The sequence below is a fragment of the Corvus brachyrhynchos genome, unplaced genomic scaffold (genome assembly GCF_000691975.1).
Source record: "Corvus brachyrhynchos isolate BGI_N302 unplaced genomic scaffold, ASM69197v1 scaffold56, whole genome shotgun sequence".
Taxonomy (NCBI): domain Eukaryota; kingdom Metazoa; phylum Chordata; class Aves; order Passeriformes; family Corvidae; genus Corvus; species Corvus brachyrhynchos.
The window spans coordinates 10,648,313-10,671,782 of NW_008238664.1; the positions used below are offsets into that span (position 1 = coordinate 10,648,313).

The 23,470-nt window shown below is 36.9% G+C and overlaps 1 protein-coding gene across 9 annotated transcripts; it reads left to right on the forward strand.

Annotated features, from left to right (window-relative positions):
- Window positions 1-6: 6 nt before the first annotated feature.
- Window positions 7-23,250, forward strand: CEP83 (centrosomal protein 83). Of its 9 annotated transcripts, none has more exons than XM_017737841.1 (16): window positions 7-4,873; window positions 5,344-5,592; window positions 5,956-6,106; window positions 7,336-7,428; window positions 7,701-7,832; window positions 10,291-10,542; window positions 11,785-11,916; window positions 13,593-13,707; window positions 15,162-15,306; window positions 15,423-15,572; window positions 16,225-16,300; window positions 17,417-17,574; window positions 20,327-20,456; window positions 21,308-21,411; window positions 22,098-22,278; window positions 22,950-23,250. In XM_017737841.1, the coding sequence occupies exons 2-16, from the start codon at window positions 5,444-5,446 to the stop codon at window positions 23,127-23,129; spliced, it is 2,148 nt and encodes a 715-aa protein (XP_017593330.1). In that variant the 5' UTR covers window positions 7-4,873; window positions 5,344-5,443; the 3' UTR covers window positions 23,130-23,250. The 9 variants fall into 9 exon arrangements, 8 of the variants coding, with proteins under 8 accessions (XP_017593330.1, XP_017593331.1, XP_017593332.1 ...); XM_017737842.1 differs by having other exon boundaries at window positions 7-4,332; XM_017737843.1 differs by having other exon boundaries at window positions 7-4,027.
- The last annotated feature ends 220 nt before the right edge of the window (window positions 23,251-23,470 follow it).

Genomic DNA, 23,470 nt, shown 5'->3' on the forward strand with positions numbered 1-23,470 from the left:
GCCTCTGTGGCCTGCTGCGTTCGGGGTCGCCTGGCACAGTTCAGGGGCAGGAGGAGCCCGCTCGCTGCAGTCTTTCAAGTGTTTACGCTTGTCTGCTTTGCTTTTCACCAGCGATCCTCAGCCACGTGCGCTGTGAGGATAATGATTATTTTCCTGTGCTTCTGGATGTGCGTCTGCCGTGTTAGTGTTGTGCCTCTGACCGAGCTCCTACGTCCATAAGTCAAAAAAATTAACAGTGAAAAGGTCGTGGTGACTTAAGTAGCTTGCTTGGCCTCTCGCTCGATCTTCGTCCAGACTGTAGAGTGTATATAAAATCATGTTTCTGCCTACGGGAGGTGTGGGATACGTATACTAATATGAAACCTATGCCCTGCCTGAACATCTCGATTTTTGAGTCAATATGAAAGGGGAGTGATTTTTCAGAAGAGTTTTGGTTGTAGAAGTATAGAAATATTTGCAAAAAGCAGCCATTTGTATGCCCGAGTAGAACTTTGAATGAGATTTTAGTGAGCAAAAGCTTGTGTGTTTGAAGGTTTCTTGCCATGAAAAAACAGTGGAAAACACACGTGGCGTGTGTAGATGGGCTGCTCTTGAGTACAGCTCAATTTACCAGCTGTAGCTCCTATTCAAAATTCAGTTTGATCAGTAACTGATCAGTTTCTGTCAGTTTCACTTGGTAGTGTCTGGCTAAAGCACAAATTTTAACTCTGAGCTAAGAGAGAACCCTGTTTGTTGTTTTTTACCTAATAAGTAACCGGATCTGTAGTATAAAACAGAAACTGAAGGGGTGGTACTGTGTGCCATGTGTAGGGATGGACACTGCAGTAATATATAGTTAATTGTTGTTGAAATTTGTACTTTGAGTAGTGAGTGTTGTGGAGGGAGTGATAGTAGCTTGCATGAGAGTGATGTCTTCTGTAATACAGATGTTCTCCAAATTTCTGCACTTAGGTGCACAGATGTATTAAGTGGTTTTTTTCACTGGATTCTCTACACTAATATCTGACCAGTGTCTAACTTACGGAACTTTCTAGCCCTACTGTTAATATGCAGTGTGCTGTCACATTTCTCAAATTACGTAGAAGGGGGTTTGGGGTTTTTTTGTTACACACTTGGTGTTCTCGAGAAGTCTGATCTCTTATGAGTGTGTTGTGTAGCTCTTTAAGATAGGCTTTGTTTCACTGAATTGTGACTGTCTAAAATCTGGGTATCTAGTCCAAGGCTGCGATTTTGTGAACATCTGAGCTCCTTGCTGTGCCAGCTCTCTGCTCCTGAAAGGAGAAAGGCTTGCTCCTCCTCCTGTCTGTTTACTTGGCTCTTTGTTCCTTTCCCCTAGTCTGTACCAGCTGCCCACTTTCACTGATGATGTCGCTTGCTGGATTTTTCCATGAGCTCTTGTGACTCACTGACCTCACAGAAGAACTATTGAGTGTTTTCTGCTTGTTTGAGTGTGTTGGCTTCTTGAGTTAAAACAGTTCTTGAAGGGGTCTGATGAATGACAAACAGGAATGGGGATAAAGAAATGAGGAGTGGAACCTCCTGTTCCTGGTGACAGTGAGCTCTTGTGCTGGATTACACTTTTTCATTAGTTCATTATCTGGTCTTACTGTAGACTCTTGAGCAGGGATGAGAAGGGGGTGGTGTTTGAAGAGTTGCTTTCATGAGCCTGTGCTTTCTTTGAGTTTGTCACTCTTTAAGGCAAATAGTTCATTGTTTCACAAGATCTTGGTTAATTCAATTAGAAAAAAAGAAAGAGCAAATAAAGAGGTCTGGAGCTGTGACAGAAGCAGGCAGAGGAATTAGACCATACATTGTGTGGAGAAGCTCTTTGACTTCCACAGATTTTACTGAGAGTTTTACTGCTTGAGCAAAACATGGCACAAGGCTAAACACTGTTAGTTTTTTCATCAGTAGTTGCAAAATTATATTTATTGTATCCTCTAACTGTTTAAAACAGTGTTCAAACACGGTAAATTTAAGTGGTTTAAGTGTGGCTATGGTATGGAAAAGGGAGCCATGAGTGAGTTATGTATGGCACTCAGGGGAATTACCAATACATGGTGCAGCCATGTCATTTGGTTATGCCAGGTGAGCAAGAAGGAAGCCTTGCTGTTGTAAATGAAGTACCATAAAAACTAATATAAGGAAATAAAATTATATTGATATCATCATATTTTTCTCTAAATGCAAGTATTCTATTTTAAGAGCTCGTAGCAAACAAAAAGTTAAAATAATATAGCTGAAAAATCTTGCTAAAGGAAAGCCCTCTCATGATGCGCAGCTCTAAAGAGGGGAAATGTATAGTAGGAACTTCAGCAATGTTTCTCACTTTAGGAGAAGAAATAATTGGAGAAAAAAGGCAAAACAAAGGTGATTCTTAGAAATGTAATTGATTTGCTTCACTTACCTATTCTACAGTAAGTATTGGTGTTTTACCTACAGAGCATGCTTTTCCTAGATTTCAGGACTCTGCACCAATACTTTTATATTTATACGTGTGGAAAATTATGTTAAAGTTTCATAGTATGAATTTGGAGCAACTAATACAAATTTGCAGTTTGGTAGCTTGATAAAATTTGGTAAATATATAGGTGTAGAATTAAGCTTAGATATAGCTTAGGTGTAGAATTAAGCTTTAGTTTCTTTAAAGTATGTTTTATGCTTCTCTACTTCTTGAACGCATCTCCAAGAGAGAAAGAACCTAGTGTTCTTTTAAAGTATTTCTCAAAAATTATGGGTGTAGTCTTTGTGTAATTTTGAAGATTATTTAAGGTCTGTTCACTGACTGTGAGCAAGTACTGTTAGCCATTAGCACAGAAGAGATTCTGGTTGGTAATACACTTACAGTATTTGTATCCCTAAATGTGGTTGACTATTGACAGTTTACTGCTAGAAGTTATTTGAAGTGATGTGGGGAAAAGAACCCCAAAACAACAAAAAATTTTTTTTGCCTGTAAGAATGTGAATAGGTTAAATATTACAAATTGCTCTTTGTGTTTTCGAGGAAAGAGCTCTCACGAAGTAATGAAATCGCTGTTGTGTTTCAGTTGTCACCAGGAATGCAAATCACGACATTTGCCGCTAGATGTCCCTGCAAGCCAAAATAGTTTTGTTTCCTTAAATACAGCTTAGGTTTTTGCAGTCTGGAGCCTTGTTTTGTCAACTGTAATTATCTCCCTCTTTTCTCGGTTTATCTTTTTCATGAAATCTTCATGCATATGAATACATGGCCAGGTGTGTGTCTTGCTTCATAATTTTTGCACTTTTTAATAGTAGCAAGAGCTGTGAGGAAAGAATATACTTCTCACCTGCAGCAGCTTGGAATAGAAAGTACAAAAGGCTGTGTTTCAGCTTATCTTTTGGCTGACGTGCTCTCAGAAAACGTCGTGTTTTCTTGGTGTCTTTGACTTTATATCCATTTTGCCACTTCAGAAATACTTCTTACTCAAGTAAGCAGCAGGATTCAGACTCAACTTTAAATGGTGTGTTCCTAATTCTGAGCTTTGGCTTACAGTTTGATAGTTACATTTAGTATCTGTAGCATACGAAAGCAAAGACTTGAGATGGAGAAAAGTCCTGTTGCCTTGTTATTGTTGGGGGTTTTTTGTTGTTGGTTTGATTTGTTCTTTTTGTTAGTGTGGGGTTTTTTTGTTTGTTTTTAATAGTGATCATGTTAACCCTGGTGATATGCTTAGAAATTCTTAGGGACATGCTGCCTTGAATTTTCTCTGTATACCAGAGCTTTCTGTCCTCTCATGTGATTTATTGTCCTTAGCATCACTGACCTGTTCTCCTCATCCAGCTGCTGGTTTAACAATTGAAAATGTCTTTATATTGAGTTTGAAACTTGCTGTTGTCCTTTGTTTCTCAACAGCCGACAAAATTCAGGGATGAAAAAGAGATTGTATTGATTAGAAGGTTCTTCAGAACTTATGAATATTTGAAATTGGTTGTGCATATAGGACAGTCACGGAGGAGAATGTTCTTTATTCTGATTTCTTCCTCTTCATTCTCTCAGCAAATTTGGGTAAAGCAGAATATGAAGTTGCTGTTGTTGCTTTGCCTAGACTAGTGTTATAAGTGGTAGATTTTTCTCTGACCTTTTCCCATTTTAACAATGGAGGAAGAAAAAATGGGAAAGAAAGTCTTACATTTAAGTTTTCTTGACATTATCATGTCTTAGTGGAATGGGTGTTACTTCCTGTATGGAAGACAGATTTTCCTCTTGCTTATAGTTCAGGGGTTTATAAAATCAAATTGTAAGTGTTTAAGATACATCCATGAAGGAGTGCCATAGTAGAAAACATACATGCAATTGTGCATATAAAGAAGGTGAGGTATTTGTAGTGATGGTAGAGATTTAACATTGTTTCTGTTTGAGTTTCACTTTGTACAAAGGTACACTTTGCATGCTGCAGACCTGGAGTTCTTAGGCATCAGTCCAGCTATGCAAAAAGCTAAAATGACAGTAGTTGGTTTCAAAGCTTTGTAACTTCCCTAAAATTCAGTTACAGTCCTCCTTCTCCCAGATCCTGTAGAAATGTCAGTAATGATCAGATTAATACCCATTGCTTCAAATATCAAAAAGCACTAATGGGGTGTATTAGAATACTTATTTCTCTGCAACTTAGATTTGCAGCTTTCCTCACACCAATCTGATATTATCACATTTTGCAAAACTCTTTCTGGAAAGGTCACAAGAAACCACAAGATAAGCTTTGAAAATAAGGAAGTGACATGTATCAATTACATATTTCAGGACTGAACTGTGGGCAGGTGTCTTCCAGGCTGTCCCTGACACCTTAACTCTTCTCCAGAGAGGGCTTGATAGGAATTCAATACAGAATTATCTGCTTTTCTTCCAGCTGAAAAAGTGGGTATTGAGTAATACAACCTGTTAGGATAGTGTGACAATCTTTGACTTTAATAACTAGTAAGAAAAGCTGTATGTGTCTGCTGTCTGTGGCCTCTGCTTGAACTCTGATTAACAAGGCATAATTAGGGCATCATAGTTGGAGTCTCAGTGTATAGCATAACATATAAGTGAACATAACATATAAGTGAAAATAACATTTAATGTAATCTGTCAGATAGTAGTGCTTGTTCTTATTTTGTATTGACTCAAATGACCTTCACGTTTAAGTGTATTCTATGTCCCTGGAAGGGCTATTACTTCTAAGGGCAGGCTGCATGAACAGAGAAGAGTTGCACTTTCAGTAAAGGTTTCTAATCTGAGTTACAGCAGAACCAGGATTCTTCTGTACTTAAAGCAAAAGCAGTATGTGAAACCTTTGAATTGTGAATGTATTTGAATGCTAATTACATGTCCTTGTATTTGTTCAGGTGTCTTGATCTTCTAAGATGTCAGCAGAAGGAGTGGATGGTCTTGTAGATTAGTTATACATTTATCTTATCCATACTCATTGTGAACAGTCATCATAAAATGGATGGTTTGGGCAGTCTCCTTCCTCCTGTTGGTGAAAATGGTGATGCAGCTAATTCACAAGAAATACTAAAACTTTTGATGGATGAAAAAATGCGAAGTGAATACCATAAAGCAAATTATCAAACTGTAAGGGCAGAACATCTAAGGTACATCAATTTAAACAAGGTTCTCTCTTTGAGCTGTTAAAAGGTGAAGCTAAATGTTGGAAGAGATTTATTTGTATGTGTGTTGTGTGTCAGCTATTTCTGTGTGTAAGGACAGATTTGAGTGTTGTTCATATTAGAAAATAAACAATTCAAAGTACCTTTAAGACATTGCAGATGATGTTTTTGCAGTACTTTTTATACTTGTAAATATGGGATAACTTTTCAATGTATTACAGGAAGAGAATATTAATAGCTTAGTTCTTATTTGATGTTCGGATGTTTGCTTCTGTGTGTGAGTCTTTTGAGCTTTAAGGTCTAATTTTAAAAGGTGACTATAAAGTAAATATGCATTTTATCTTTCAGATTACAAGAGGATTATACCAAATCACAAGATGAACTGAAACGGTTGTTGGTTGAAAAACAGACTGTACATGACAAATTTCAGCAGCTTATTAGTGAATATCAAGATCAGTTGCTGGGTAAAACACAAGAGCTGGAACAAGTGAGGATGCAGGTAAGATAATTTACTGGAAGGACTTAGTATGTATTTTTATCCTGTAGTAGGACCATGCATATTTTTCTCTTAATGCAGTGTGTATATAGCCAGCTTGGATATATTTCAGGTATGTTGAAATCCACCCAATCCAAATAATGATTCTTCTCTAGAGTGACTGTGGGTTGAAATTACTGTTTCCTTGTTTAACTGAATCATCCAAATCCTGTTGTTAGGTGCTGTGTAAGACCCTCAGTCTCTATCTGTGCATGCTCTGCTGTTAAGGGGAGAATCATCTGCCTTGGAGGGTAACTTAGGTGCCTAAACCTGTTAGGATGAGTGACTAGAAAAATAGGTATTTGTTTCTCTTCACGATGACAGCTTTCTTCTTTCTTTCTTTTTCTTAAAAAATCCCAAACAAAATTCAAACAAAAATGCTCCTCAACATTTAAGATAACTTGGATGACGCTCTATGTAACTGCTTGTTTCCTTAAACTAACGCAGGACATGTTCTTAGAAAACAAATATAGCCTCTAATCAAAGGATCCCAGACTCTGAATGGAGGAGATGCACCTCAGTACCATAATTAGAACTAGTTCCAGGGACTTCAGGGTACAGATAAGTGAAAGAAAAGTAGAATAAATTAGAATATGTCACAGTTGTGGATGAAATTTTTTGTTTTAAACTCTGCTTCTTGGTAGATAGTTTGCTGTGTGAACCATACCAAGAAGTTTTAACAAAATACCATACAGAATGGAGTTTAAGGCAAGGACTCTTTCCTGATGTTTTTTTCATTCAGACCAGTACCACATATCCATTGGAGAACACACATCTAATGTGTTTTGCAAATAATTGTTTGGTGTTGCTCATTTTGATCTTTTGGGGTTGGTTCACTTACTGTTTAAGTTTTTCTAGACACTCATTCTTTATCTTTAATGTGAGACTGCTTTTCCTTCCCCCATCCCCCACAAAGGAGATAAATCTCCTGGCAATTCAGCCTGAAATTTGCATTGCTTTTACCAATAACTACTGATATTCTAAATGCTTCTGTTATCTTCCAGAATATTTTTAGTTCACTAATATGTTTTTTTGCTTCTGTAACTACTATTGAAATTTCTTTAGAAAAGCCTAGAAAAATCAAGTAGAATTCCTAAAATCATATTTGAAATACTTTATTCCTGGCTATGTGGCCTATCACAGTGTAAATAACTGAATATAACTAATTATTTATGATACTTTTCTGTTTTAAGGTGCTAACTCCTCAAAAATTAGAACTGTTAAAAGCAAAAATATACGAGGAATTGGAGTCTCCTATGAGGGAGCGTTATCAGAAGCTAGAAAATGTAAGTCATAAGTACTGAAATTCTATTTCATGATTGCTGCTTTATAGTTATTCCTAAAACCTTAGGAAATTAAAACTGAAAGGGGAGCAAAGTATGACATTATTTGTGTGGTACTGTTGTCCCAGGGAAGGATGAAATCATGGAAGAGGGAGGAGGCAGCATTCAGTTCATCAAAGATAACTTGTGAAACAATAGGAACATTGCATGGACATTTGAAGGAAATAAATTTGAAAACTTTTAATTGATTTTTTGGTTTTTTTGGTCTGACTTAGGAAGTAGAAAAATACAGAACACTATATAACAAACTTCGTTATGAACATACCTTTCTGAAATCAGAATTTGAACATCAAAAGGAAGAACATGCACATATTTTAGAAGAGAAGAAAATAAAATATGAGGCTGAGGTACGTAGAACATTATAGTAGCTTAGAAAACATCTCTGACAAAGCAGCTTGAACATTGTGGAACTGTTGGTACTTGAAGGGTTGTCAGTTTGACACCATTTCATGATGTTTGTTTCTATTCTCTGAATTCTCAAAGCACTTTTGTGACTTAACCTAAGGCTGCCTCTGTAGATTTGTTCAGTGATGGGTTGCAATATTATTTCTGCTATTAAAAGTAAGAATAACTTGCTTTCTGGTAAATGATTGCCAGTATGTTTGCTTAATCCTGTTTTTAATCACATTTGTGATGGAATTTGAGACATGATGCTAATTTGAAATTAATAAATTATCTGAGTAGCCAATGTAAGTTTAGACTTTAAATTACTTACGTGGCAGCTTATCAAGGAAGGTAAGGTATTGTTAATAGCAGATAAGGGTGCATTTTGCAATGTACCTGTCATGATCCTAGTTTGGATCATGATGGTGATAATCAAAAGGATACTGAAAACTGGTTAACTTTATTTCAATTATATTAGCTCTTGAAGAAACTATTCATTCATTTCTTCAGACTTTCAAAAGTGTATGTAGCTAAATAAATTGCCAGCTTATTTATGTTTTAAATACATACAGCATTGTAAATGAGTTGCAGATGTCATTTGCATATCCATTTAAGTATTTGTCTGGAAGCATATATTCCAAGATGCCAGATTTGAATGTATTACTCCAAACATCAGACACAAATCAAAGCAATTGTCACTTTCAAAATCAATCCAAGTTTGCAAATGCAGTGCATTAAAAACAGAACAGTTGTCCTTCCTGGAGCTAAACCCACATGCTGCTTTACAGCCTGCCTCTCTCATGGGCTTGTTGAGTTTATGCTAGTCCTGCAGCTAATTAGCAGACTTACACAGAATGAAACTACCTTGAGCCCAGGGCACAGTGTGATCTGGTTTCTCTCAAGGGCTTTTTAACATTCCATGTCATTTAGCACAAGGAGGCTATAAAAACATCCTAATTCTTAAATGATGGCTTGGGCATATCATGCAATTGAATCTCCTCATAAAAGGCATTTTGAGGGCTTTTGCTGCAGAAATTGGGTTTGTTCAAAGAGAATGCTGGTGAAACTTTTAAAGGACTGCTGCAGATCAGAGTTTGGACTAGTCTCCAAATATGGAGAGAATGCTTACATACCTTTCTTTCTCACTCTTTTGCCCTCAGTATTATATTCAATCCATGTAACTTGTTTTGAAACATAACAATCTATGTATTTATATGTTTGTTAATTACAGTCTCCAGATTAGTTTGTACCTTTTGTACTACTGTGTAAGAGAGAGTTGGGGGTTTTGTTGTTGTTATTGGGTTTTGGTTTGGAGTTTTGGGGTTTTTTGGGGTTTTTTTGATTTGTTATCTGTTGGGGCCTAGTCATGTTGGCTGTCTGGAGTTATTAGCAGAATTGAGTTCTGTTGTAATGACAAAATAGTGGAATCATAGGGTAAGTTGGAATAGACTTTCTAGTCCAAAATCCTGCTTAAAATATTGAAGTGTAATGAGATCAGGTTGCTTGGGACCATATTCAGCCAAGTTTTGAACATCTGCAAGGATGGAGATTTCATAGTTTTTCTGGGCAGACTATTTCAATATTTAACCATCTTCATGGTAAGCTTTTTTCATAATATGTAATTGGAACTTCACATCTTCCAAACTGTGCCTGTTGCCTCTCTTCCCATCACTGTGTATCTTCTCCGAGCTGAAGCTTAGTTCTCTCAGCCTGTCCCTATATGTCATGTTTCCCAACCCTCAGAACATCCTAGTGGCCATCTTAACTTGACACAAACTCCAGGTACAGCTTTACCAGTACTGGAAGGGGGACAAAGGATCACTTCCCTGGATCTGCTAGTTATCCTTCTGCCAGTCTGTCAGGATTCAATTGGCCATCTTTGCTGCAAGGGTACTCTGCTGACTAATGTTCAGCTTATTGTCTACTAGGACCCCCAGATCCTTTTCCATGGAGATGCTTCCTAGACAGTTGCTACTGGCCTGTACTGTTGCATTGGGTTACTCCATCCCAGATACATGACTTCCTCCTCTTGTTGAAGAGGACCCAGTTCTGTCCATTCCTTCAGCCTGTCCAGATTCTTCTGGATAGCAGTTCTGCCTTCCAACAGATTGACCATTTCCCCCCAGCTTGGTGTCGTACTCAAGCTTGCTGAAAGTGACTCCATGCCATCATCCATCTTGCTAATGATGATGTCCATCAGTATTGCACTCTGTAGTGTTCTCAAAAAGACCCCACTAGTTATAGGCATTCAGGTGGTCTTGCTTTGAATTTCCTATTCTAAGCAAGAAAACAAATGCTAATGTAATTTCTTAATATTTTAGATGTCCACTGCTGCTCTTTTCTGAATTGTTACCTGCTGTAATTGTTGCTGCCTGACACATAACCAATGTGCTTTTTATTTTTCTGATTAACAACTATCAGATTGCAAGACTGGATAAAGATAAGGAAGAACTCCATAATCAGCTGCTTAGCATTGATCCCACAAGGGACAGTAAACGTGTGGAGGCACTTTCTAGAGAAAAGGCACAACTGTGTCAGAAATTAAAAGCCTTAGAAGCAGAAGTAGAAGAACTAAGAGCAGAAAGACACAACTGTGGTGTGCAAGCAGAAAATGTTCAGAGAGTACAAGCACGACAGTTAGCTGAGATGCAGACCATGATGCGGTCTCTAGAGGTAAGACTTTTTTATTGTTTTGCGTCCCTGTAGAGTGTAGTAAGAATAACACTTGGCCTGACAGAACTGTCACTGATAATTTGGCCATTGACTCTACAATTTGAATTTGTGCATTTCAGATTTAAAATCAAATTGTACTTGACTGGGAGTCATGCACTGCCAGTTCAACTTTGGAAAGTCTCTCAACTGAGAGATTCTGCTGAATGATCTCCTTTCTAAACAGGCGAGTGATATCCGTATTTGTAGTCAGTAAGAAGGTCATGTCAGCACTTACCACTTGGCTGGAGTTAGAAACCAGTATGTTAATAATCTGTAAATTCTTTATTCTTTTCAAAAATGTCACATGATACTCCTCTCTTTAATCCTTTCCTTGTCTGTCATCTTTTTTCCTTACCTGTGCCTCTTCTTTCCCCAACACATTACTGCAGTTGTTTAGTTCTTGGCTGTTGCTCTCCCTTAAAGAAACTGGTATTTCTGGCCTGTTGTACATTCCCCAGGATTCCACTGTATTCCTCATCTGTGGTCCTCAGACCTTCTGCTTGTTCTTGCTACCTCCCTAGGTAGTGAGCCTTTTCATGTAGATTCTTTGCACAGTGGTAGCATGCAGATAGATGGTTAATTTTCTTTTTTACTGTTATCACTGCTGTATACCTTAGTTACAAAATGCTCTGATCTCAACTTAAAAAGTGTTGTAATCTTCTTAGACAACTTTAAAGAGTGCCCTGCCGAAAATAGAAATGCTCAGAAAAAGGAAGGTGAACTCATATATTAGATTACCTTTTTGATATTCAGTAAAGATTGGGTCTTGAGTCTATAATACAGTAATTGCATTTTATTTCTTCTCCATGATGTTAATTCTTCTGTCAGTGCAACTGCATAGGCCAGCATATTATACATTTTTGAGCACCATTTGTAGTTACACTGTTTACAGCCCAGTAATTTACTGGTAAGCACACCTGCTGCCTCCTAACCAAGTCAGATTACACCACCTCCTTATGAAGGAGGATTGAAAATGTGTGTGATTCTGTGTAGGAGGTGTTAGTACAAACAGTTGTGACTTTTGAGTAAAATTCAAGACCCTTGTTGTATTGGAATATATGGTTGAGCAAAGATGAATATTTATATATCATATTATATATTATAATGAGTCAGTAATATCTGAAAGCCCAGATCAATCAAACATTTCAAATGAGTAACAGCAACTCAGCTCCAAAAATCTTAAAAATACTTCCTTCATTCAAGGCAGAAAAGAAGTCTGCGGAACTACAGGTTGATCGAATTGAGAAAGAACTGCAGATGAGTCATGAGCAAAACATTCTCTTAACTAGCAAACTTCACAAATCTGAACGAGAAGTCAATTCTTTAGCTGCTAAAGTAAGTACTTTTCTGGTATCTGAAATACATTTTTCACATCCTATTATGTTTTTCTGTTTATATTTTGCACTAAGAATAAAATAACAATGTCTTCTGCTGTGACTTAAAATAGGTATGGAATTTTTCCCTCAGTTTCAGTTAAAAGACAATGTGACTTTACAGGAGAAGCATCATACCTAAAAGTATCTCTAAAGATTGAGGTTTTGTTCTTATTATTCCATCTTCTAGATCTTTTTCTTGAACAAGACTTGAAGAGGTATCTTTATATTCATGTTTTTAATGCTCATGAAAACAGCCAGCCTTTAGAGCTTTAAACTGATTTTTTTTTCCTTTTTTTTGTAATGGAGCTATGGGTTCTGGAGATCTTAAAACATATCCTCTGAATGGGCTGTGTTAGCTACAGGAAGCGAGCTGCATTGGAATTACTTGTGAAGATTTAGGTTATATTAGAAGCAGGGTAGTCACATTAGCATAGCCTTTTTCTTGGGCTAATGCCAGCATAGCTTGTACAGAAACACTTCCGTACAGAATTGCATCATAGCATTTTAAGTAGACCATTGTCTTAAAACATATTTGAGTAACTTTTGTTGGTTGGCACTAGATCTTAGAGGTTTTTTCCTATGTTTATACGCTTTTCCTTTTTTTTTGAGATCTTTTTACAGTGCATATTTATGACTGCTAAGTATTTAATTTTGGTCATTCATTAAAAACGTTCTAATTTACCATAGGAATAGGATATAGCTATACCACTATTTAAAGCCTCTTTATGTAGTATGCCATACTTGTCCCCCATTAATGCTAAATAGGACGGGAAAACTTGTGTTTAACATTTTTCAATAGTCTCCCAGAATATATAGAGGATTGTTACAGTCTTTACTTTTTGTATCAACTGGCTTTCTCTGCTCCCTTCCAGAAGTAGGACAAAATAAAATGTTCCAGTTGCTGTTTCTCAAAGGGAGGAAAATAGAAGCTTTACTATACTATCCTTCACCTGCTTCTGTTCCCACTCAGACTTATTCCTGAGCACAGGTGCATGTGTTTGTCTTCTGGATTTTCTGCCTTAAAAAAACCACCTTAAATCTTTTCAAGCTGCCCTGAAATGTTATCAACTTAGTATATAAGCACCTAAATCTTCCATGTAGTTACTTAATAAGCTACTGTGTCATTCTTAACCTTTTGCCACTTGTATATGCTAGCAGGTTGTAATTACATTTGTCATTGTGAATGGATTTTCATTATAAGTGCTTTCCTCCAGATATTTAATTCTCATTGACCGTGTAATTACTGCATTCAAATGCCTAAACTATAGAAAGTTTCCATGCAAGCAGTAATTTTCTTTGATTTGAAGTTCTTAAAGCTCCTACTTTTATGAGGCCATTTGAGGTGTCTGCAGAGAAGTGTTTGATTTAAAATGCACTTTAAAACTGTGAAAACCTGGATTTTGGGAAAGTAATGTAGCACTCCAGGAGGCCAGGGGGACTATAAGTAGTTACCAAATTGAAATTCTTGGGGAGGTAGTTGATATTCTGGCACCGAGTATCACTGTTTTGATTTACTTATGGAGATTAAATTTACTTTTACTTTAGCTTGACTCTGAGGTATCTTTAGTCAGAAATGAAGTAAATATATATAAATTTATTATAGTTAATTTGGTGTTGTTTTTTTCTAATTCACAGGTAGAAGAACTTAAACATTCACATAAGTTGGAAGTAACAAATATCAAACTGGAGGCAGCAAGAACAAAGAGTGAGATAGAAAGAGAGAGAAACAAGATTCAAAGTGAAATGGATGGTAAAGTATGAAATTATTTTGTAATTGTTTCATCTGTTTACTTCTAGTTAGAATAATATAATGATTTTTTTTCTCTGAACACTCCCTGGCAGCCTTCACCTTCTGCTTCTGGTCTAGGTCGTAGATCTGACAATTCACTTGGTATTTGAAATAACTGTGTGTTTCACTTGCTCTGCTAGGTGAAGAACAGTTGAGAGCAGTTTTACATTTATGTAAATTAGTGCATTTGTGACACAACTTGAGCATAATCTATTTCAAATTATATGCTTCATATGGTTATTTTTTTCTATTATTGCTAAATTCCAGAGTCTTTCACACTCTGCTTGAAACCTTAATGTGCTGTAGGGCTTCAGTGGTTGGGGTTTTTCTTTTTGATTCTGTGTCTGTGGAATTGATACCCATTCAATAAGGCTGCCTTACAAAATACAGTACCTAGCTCATTCTTTGAAGGAAATACGCATTGTTCTAAGATACCTGAAGCAGCTGACTACGTAGGCAACTTGAAATAGCTTTCTAGAGTGAAAAGGACAAAACTTTCTAGTACTAGTTGTGTTTAAATCACTACACAGCTCTAAAGAGAACTGTCCTCTTACTGATTGGCCATAGCCCCAAAATAGTACCTCTGTCTTCCTGAAATAATTGTTTCTGTTCACTTGCTTTAACATTAAGCTCGCTAAGAGCAACGAAAAAGTGGTGTTCTCTGTATTGACAATATATTTACAGTATATTGCAAACTAAAAATGTTGGGCCCTATGAAGTATGAAACTCAGTACTGACAAGATTTAAGTTAACCTGAAATTACTGTGGAATTCCATTTGCATCACTGAATTAGCTAAATAAACAGGAGCCACTGTTAGAGCATATTGGCTTATTTGCCACTGAACACAGGTGTTAGTCACAAGATTTTAATTTGTATCGTTTGTGCCTGCCTATAGAGTCATAGTTTTAGAAATGCCTTATTTGGTAATATAGGTGGATTAAAATATGAGATTTGTTGTAGCCCAGGTGCTGGTTTCACTGATAACCAGTTACTGTTTACAGTAAACTTTTCCAGAAAAAGAAAATTTCCTTGCTCAACCTTTCCATGGCTATTGTGGAACATTTAAAAAAAATTTTTAAATCCAGACACAAGTGCTTAGTATAAATTGCTCTAGAGTTTAAACCTATAATAATATCAACTGTTTAATTACTGTTGTATATTAAAGTAAGAAACTCTCGTAGACCATGATTCCAGTGTAATGGTTACTTCTCAAAAGTTTTGGAAGTATTACTGTTATACTAAGAAAGATCTGTTCTGGTTCTCTTGTGTTCTGTTTTTTTCCCTTCCCCCATTCATTCTATCATTTGAATTGAGATTTTTAGTTCCCTTTTATTTATAAAGTTATTTGAATACAGGATTTCATCAGGTTCTTATCACTAATGACATGTTTAACTTTTTTAAATGTATAATGCAGGACTGCTGTCCGACAAGGAAATTCTTAATGCAGCTGTTGAACGTCATAAAGTGCTTTTGGTAGAAAAGGATCGGGAGCTAATTCGGAAAGTGCAAGCTGCCAGGGAGGAAGTTTTTGACAATATTGCAGCCTTACAGAATGAAAAGTATGTCTACTGATTTCTTCCTCAACTTCTAAAAGAGGACTCTTTTGTGTTAATTTAAACTAAACACTTCTGGCATTTTGTAGTGATTCTTATGTGCATGTTGAATAATGTCTCAGGTTAGAACTCGAGAACAGATTAGCTGATCTAGAGAAGATGAAACTGGAACAAGATTCTTGGAGACAATCTGAAAAAGATCAGTATGAAGAGAAACTACGTGCTGTGCAGATGGCAGAAGAATCTAGCAAAAAGGAACTTCAGCGTTTGCGGTAGTGTGGCTTTCCTAATCTTAGCACAAATTTCTCATTTTCCCCCCTTAATTTCTTTACAGTAGACAGTAGAAAAGCTTGCTATTCATAGATACAGAAATCTTCATTATGAAATGTTCATTATAGTGGATGAAGCAAAATTATCTTTTGCACTATATAAAAAAATAGCACAGAATTAAAAATGAACGGTTTAAAAAAAACCACTTTTCATTTGAACCTTTAAATGTTATTTTCAGTGACCATTTGGAAGTAATAATTTAGCAATACACATTTGTTAAAACTGGTTCAGTGCTAGCTGCTGGCATAGTGCCAGTATTAGAGTAAACCATTTCTCTTTCCACAATGGCACCATAGCAGCACCTGGCAAGCTGAGACCCTAATACAATGTCTCTGAGTTGGTTATTATGGTGGTGAGTTTACTTGGTTTACTATAGTTTTTGTATGAAGGTCAGTATGATAAAATGATTCAAACTCCAGAAGTCTTACTCCTCTGTGAATTTTAAGAATGAATAGAAATATATTTTAATATTTTTTTAGTTAAATATTTATCAGCCTTTCAAATAATGCTATTTATTTGTCAGGCTGATTTTTCCTAATTTATAACATTGGTATTTTGATTAGATAAAAATAAGGATGTCTTACACAATTTTAGATTAAAAATTCAACAGCAAGCCATGCAGACAGAGGAGCTGGAAGAAAAGAAATGTGAAAATGCTAATCTGAAACAGGTAAGGTTTTATTGCATTGTAGTGTTTTATAGAGAAATACATTCCTTCCTGTGGTTACCATGTCCTGTGTTTGAAGATTAGATTGAATTTTTAAGGCTTTTTTTTTTTCCCTGGGGGACAAAATGTGTACTACAGATATTTAGAGAGAAGTGTTCAGAAATCAATCATGCTTTCCTGGACCTCTATAAATGGATTACAGCTTTTTGCTTCATGTGTTTTGTGGGTACCAGGCATTTCAAAGCTGAATGTTTATAGACTGATATATTGAATACGGTTATGCACTATTTAACTGGAGATTCAGTTGCCATGGAGACTTATAAATTGTTTCTAGGTAATGCCTTGCATTTTTACTGCATCTCTCATCTGAGGGTCTTCAAGTGTTTAACAGATGTTTCATAAATGAACAAACTAGTGTAAAGAGGTATATTTCTATTGCAGAGTCAGTTGATGGCAGTGTTGAAAATAAAACAATTTTTTTAACTCCTGCTTGCCTGTGATGTTATTTAGTTGGTAACAACAATAGCTTTGCATCAAAGTACTCTGCAAGCTGTGTGCACTTGCAGTTTGAGGCAATTATTTTTTTTCTCCAGAAATCAGAAATTGGGGGATCTAAGTGTCCATGTGGGGGGGAGGAAAAGGAAAGGGAAATGATCATTTCTATATGCTGGCTGCAGAGCTTGGACTTTTCAGTGCTTCCTTATTTTGTGAACTGGTTGGTACAGTCACTGCTGGCTGTAACACATTAGTGTTACGAGATAGAGGAGCCTGGATAGCTCCATAGCTCTGCTACTAAAATGTTGCATGGTCCTCGAATTCTGTTCAGCCCTGGGGGCTGAAGTGTTGGATTTCTCAAGTTCTGGGGGATACATCAATGACTGAAGAGTCCTGCCTACCTTTCTCATGTCAACTGCAATAGAAACCCTTTGTCTCGTAGTGATTTACTGTAAAGCTTCTGGAGAAACTGTTGAGTAAAGAGAAAAGAAACAAGTAAAAAAGGCTAATGAAAAGCTAAAGCCCATTGGTGTCTCCATTTTTTTATTGCTCAGTATCTCAAAATCAATTGCTGGTTATTTGCATACCTTCTGAAATTGAAAAAATCTTTTTTTGTTTTGGTAGCAAGTACATGATATGCAACTCCAGCTTGCCACACTTTCTCAATCAGAAAATGATTTGCTGGAGTCTAATCAGAAGCTGAAGGAAGTAATGGAGAGATCGAAACTAGAATGTCAACATGCAAGGGCTCAGGCAGAGAAAGCTCAACTGGAAACAGAGAAGTAATTTTTTTCTTTTGGCTTTACTTTTCATGTTGCTTGTGTTTCTCATGTGGATTACTTAACTATGGATTGTACATTCTGAATAAAGTCAGAAAGTTAAAATTAACAGGAAATAACTGGACAGTTGTACAAAATGGCTGTACGTTCTGTTGCACAGCATGTATAAAAGCTTTCCTCATGGCAGCTTTAAAAACCGGAGTTTGTTTCTATTAATGTCTGTTAAAATTAATTCTTGATTAGTGAGATACACTGCTTACATAAAACAAAATTCTACTTATATTGAAGTGAATGTCAAACTTCTATAGGTATAAATGGATCTAGAGTTTCAGACAGTTCTTTTAAGAGTGCTTAAGCTGCATGGGTGAAAAAAGCTTTCAAGCATTGTATTATGCTTTGATGAGGTTCCAGGATCCCAGTCAGTATATGTGCATATACTTCTTTTCCTTTCCCATGAGATACTTTTAGCTGATATGAGGTAAGTAAAAGCTGATAGGATATGTTCTAGTTCCTCTCATCAAAATTAAAAATAATCGCTTTCCTTTTTTTAGACAAGCTTGACCACATACCATCAAAATATGATAATAAATGCAGAAGGAAGCCAAATCTTATTCAGATTTCGTATAGAAATGAACACTTCCCTAGAATTTAAAGATTAATTTGTCAGTCTGAAATGGCTTTTCAGAATTTCCTAGTTTAGTAACCAAATACGTGTCTAATTTGTACTGGATTATTGTGTGGTGGGTTTTTTAAAAAGTCAGTGTCCCAGATTAAGTATAAAATCTCCAAGAGGCATAATGTGCCTTTTTTGTTTTGTTTTGTTTTAACATCTCTTTTGCTACTAATTGGTACTGCAATTGCTATGTTGTCATTAGTTTTAAGTACTGCTTTTCAATGTAACATTTGAAGGTAGTATTGCATTTGGACTGCAGAGTATGTCACTAGCACATTAAATAGTTTGGATGTTTGCTTTAAGGAGGCGTATTCATATGTTGCATGAGATCGTTGCTGTTACTTGAATGAGATTGTCAGTGTCATTTACATATTTATGGATCACAAACCAGTCAGGACTAGGTTTTCCTGAGAAGGCAGTGGAAGGAACTTGTCAGTCCTCAGAGATCATTGTACAAGTATGTAGGTACTGGGAGATGCACTAAGGCTGGTATTGCAAAAATGAAGCAGCTTTGTAGCCTGCATGTAAGTCCTGCAGGTCTGTGCCATTGCTACCCTGGGAGCCTTGGGACATGTTTTGTTCTTTTTATGAATCTGTGAGTGATAGGACATCCTTCTTCAGCTCAGTAAATTCTTATGAGCTTGAACACCAAAGAGTTAAGTTGCACCAAAGCAAGAGGAAGTGAAATAGGGACCAAAAGATGAGAAAACATAAGATTAAAAGTGTCAGATAAATAAAGTAATGCCAGTTGAGCATTGAACATAAGTAGGCAAAGCAGGTGCATGTCTGTCTGTGTCAATCTTAAGCTTGGAAATGAAAATGTGAAAGGAGAAAAAGAGCTGAAGGCAAACTATGAGACTGATACAAATCAGAGATGAGCTCAAACAGGCACTTGTTAAGCATTTTCGGAACAATGTTAGTGGCATTTAAACCAAACAAACAACACCCCCGCCCTCAGAACACCTCCAAAAACCCCCACACCCAACCTCGAGCATTTTTAACCATTGCCTCAGCTGAAATCCTTTTAGTGCTAAGCAGTGCTTGCCCCAGGTGCTTTGGTTCCTGGGTACTAGCAGTTATTTACAGTCAAGAGTGAGGCACAAGCCATGCTGGGTCAACTAAAAGAGCCGTAACAGGTAACACATGGGCCAGGACCCTGTTTACCATATGAGACTGGATGGTGCCCAATACTTCTACTGTGGGGAGGGGAGAGGTGGTTTGCTGAGAAATTTATGGAGATGCTTCAGAGTCCCTGTAGGGAAGCTGCATCTGCTCAGGACTGGAGCAGTGTGGATGCACTAATACTGAGCCTTGGCCTTCTTAAAGTCTACTGCAGAGAATCTCACCATTTGATTTTAATTTTTAACAGTAAGTAAATATGCCATTAGTTCTTGTCTGCTTTGACTCGCAATGCAGATAGCCCAAACAAACAAGGCAGCATGGAGAAACTGGCTCCTTTCCTATCCACTGCTAGAGAACACAGCCTAATTTTAGTATATTGTAACCATGCAAAGGTCTAAACAGATAACATATGCCATTGGTGGTGTGTGTTCACCTGGAATGTTACCTAGAAACCATATTGGTGGGAGCTTCCTGTTGAGCTGGTGTTTGTTCTGGTTGGGAGCACATCCTGAGCAAGTTTGTTACAAAGACTTAGTAGACCCCATAGGGCAACACCCTGCTCTCCTAGAGAAGGTAGTTGTCAGCTCTTCTGACAACTAATGTTTAGCATAGGCATCTATTCTTGTGTTCCAGTGTGATCATTTGACCTGAATTGAGGAATTTTCTGTGGGTGGTTTGACAGCATGCCAATCCAGCAAGGCACCAACAATTAGCTTCTTGGAATCAGTTTTCAAAACTTGCCTCATGGTTGACCAAAACCTAGAATAATGTTAATGCACAAGTTCAAATGTCATAGTCACAATTAGATTGTTAACATAATCAAATTTAAATCAGATTATTTAAGTATATACAAGTAGGAGTTGTGAAAAGATGCATCTATTTTAAGAGCCTTAAGGCATTAACTGAATGCACTGCTTTGTTTGTATAACCTCTTAATCTTTTAACCTGGTTTTTCCAAAGGACTTTAGAATACCAACGTATGGAATGGCTGCAGGAGAAGCATATGCTTACTCAGCACATGGCAGAGTATGAAGAGAAATACAAGCAAATGAAGAACAAGCTGTGTCGAGCTGCTGTTGCTCAGAAAAAGGCATGTTGTCTCTTCCTTTTTTGAACGATCCAGCCTGTGTGAAGTTCAACTTTATGTTGGCCAGCTAAAATTGTTTCAATATTAAGAGTTTATTTGCAGTCTACTGTATACAATAACTAAATATATTGGGTTCTTCAAGATTAGCATAGAAGTAGGTTGAAGTGACATGCAAAAGAATATTACAGCAAACAACTTTGTTATAATGCCATCAAAGATTTTGTGAGGCTTTCTTTGCACACACACATGTGCACTGATGGATATTTAAGAGGTGGACCCCCTTAATGAGGGAGGGTGATGTTTCACATACTAGACAAATGATGCTACTTTTCCTTGATGGAATATTAAAATTTTATTTCTTCTTCTAAGCTTACTTTTTATTAAATAATTTGAAAGAAAAGGCAGATTGTTTATAAAAGCTCAAGATTAATTAGCAGTGTTACACATTGAACATAGGTTAACCTACCAGTATCTTTTAAGGTCATGGAAAGTTAAGATCAACAGGAGAAAAAAAGAAGGAAGCATGCCTTTATGCTTATATTTACTTATACATGGTCATTTAAAGAATGACTGTTTTGACTCTCAGATACAGTTAACGTTTGTTAGTACAGCTGGTCACTGACCAACAAATGACTGGCAGCTGTGCCTCTTTCATTCACAACTATGGATCATTTGCCATCTCTTCTGCTTCCCAGCATGGGAATATTAGCACCTTCAAACAACACAGCATCTCTTCTTAAGGAAAGAAGATCCTATAAAGTGTAACAGCTTGAAACCATGTAATGTAGATTTAATTTTTACAGGATCTAATCTATCAAGGTATTATTTAGCTGTTTGAAACATCTGTTTGACAGAGAAAGACTCTCAATGACAATAAACAAAGGAGGATGCGTGAAAAAATAGAACTTTTGGAAGCCAAGATGGAAGAACTAGAAAAAGAAAATCAAGTGTTAAATAGGTAATAAACTTCACTTCTTCTTATCTTGAAAAATTACATATGCCCAAGGTATGACTTACAAATATGAAGTATTTTTGAAGGTATATGCTACCTAGAGTAGTAACCAGAGTCAAGTCTAATGGCCTTTACAGCACTAGAATTCTTTGAATAGATTCTATTTAGGATGGGCAGCTGAGAGCTTATGAGACAACTGCAGGGCTGTCTCTTTGAGAAGAAAAAGAGAAAAAATACCTGATAGACACAGTTGCAGGAATCTGTTTAAAAGAAGGAAGTGAAAAAGACTTCAGAATTGCAAGAGAAACAGACATGGCATCCTCTTTGAAATATAAAGTCCTGGTTTTTCTCTCTTCATTGAGCACCTATGGCAGGCTTGATTTGAATAATTAATTTAATGTGGCTTCTCTGACTCACTACTGTGAATGGTATTAAAAGCTTAATTTATTTTGTGTAAATTCTAATCAGTAATAGAGCAGATAGCTAAATATGTAGAGGTACGTTTAGACAGACATGTAGGCAAAAGGATGTACACAGATCTTCTACCTTCCAGTTCTTTTGGTGTGTAAGGATAAGAAACTGTGTAAGGATAAGAAACTGGGGATATTAAACAGCAGAGCACTCATGGAGAGCTGTGCTGCTGTGTTGGGGTAACAAAGATTTTGAGCAATAAGAAATCTGTTATTTCCTAGACAGAATGTTTCTTCTGAAGAATATGCTCGCCTCCAGAAGAGACTAAAGGACTTGCAACGTCGGCACAATGAATTCCGGAGTATAATTCTGAATCCTAACATACCGTCACTCAATCCAGTCAGTATAATGCCATCGTCTGCCTTGCCTCCTGGGCCTGAAGCATCCTTCTCCCTTCTTCAGGTGGTGATATAAGTCGTGAAAATAATACAGCAAAAGAGGGTACTGGAACAGTCCTTTTATACTGACCTTAGCCTTAAGGAAGGTGTAGTTCATCTCTAAACAGAAGTAAGAAACTTTGAGTTATCTAGACGTGTTCCCTTCCTCGCAATAGGAAGGAGTACTTGAAAGACAAAGGATATGTTACAGGATGTAACAAATGGGCAGTTTTAACACAGTTCTCCATACTTTGTCCCTCTCCTGAGAGGCTTTAAATAGCTCCTTCTGAGCAAGAAATACTACAGTGTTGTTCTCACACCACAGTTTCATTATTACAAAGCTTGATTTCTTGTGTGGTTAAAAGAGTCTTATGCTGAGCTGCTGAGGGTGAAAATCTCTCTGGCTGATGTTGACCAGGTTGACTTTACAGATTTGTGGTTACTGAGGCCTCAGGTTTGTGTGCTCCTTCATCTGAGAGGATGAACAGCTGCAAGTGTATTTCTTCCTGATGCTGTTCATCAAGAATGTCAGAACAATACCCACAAAACACTGATGAGTAAAATTTAACAAATAAGGAGGTTTTGGACTTCACAGTTTTTATTTTCCTTAAAGAAAATGAAAGTATTGCTCATTTTGGTCCCTTGTAAGTGTGCAAAATGTAATAGAGCCACATTTTTTTTCCTTTTCATTTCAAGGAGGAGCAGCATCAAAGAGAGCTTGCCCTGCTTGGCAAGCGGTTGGAAGAACTAGAAACCAGACAAAGAAAACAGCTGGAAGATCTTGGACCATCTAGAGAGCGGGTAATGGGGTACAGGGACTTGGCAAGAAATAAGATCACTGGAGAAGATGAAGCACAAAGCGAGGACTCCAAATAAAATCTGCAAACTCTTGATGCTGTCAGCTTTCAATAACTTACCCTTTGTACATGCTTTTCATATTTTGCCAAAAACATGGTTGTATGTGCCTGAATAGCATAAACTATATTCTGCATAGTTACCCCTTTGTGGCTCAACTTGTTTAACTGCTTGGACTAAATACAAAAGTACCCATTCTCACTGGGAATCATAAAAAGAATATCCAGGGTTGCCATTCATGATGGGGCTGCGCCCTGAATTTGTGTTACCAGTGTAGTGATATTTGGCATAGCAGCAGTTACAGGCTCAATGTTGGGATTCAATTACAGACAGTTTGTTCCTGGTTCACTAGACTTCCCACT

Coding starts and splice junctions, on each gene's coding strand:
- CEP83 (XM_017737841.1), top strand. CDS start 5,444: ATGGATGGTTTGGGCAGTCTCCTTCCTCCTGTTGGTGAAAATGGTGAT. Junction 7,429..7,700: donor GTTATCAGAAGCTAGAAAAT/GTAAGTCATAAG, acceptor GGTCTGACTTAG/GAAGTAGAAAAATACAGAAC. Junction 20,457..21,307: donor CTGCTGTTGCTCAGAAAAAG/GCATGTTGTCTC, acceptor TCTGTTTGACAG/AGAAAGACTCTCAATGACAA.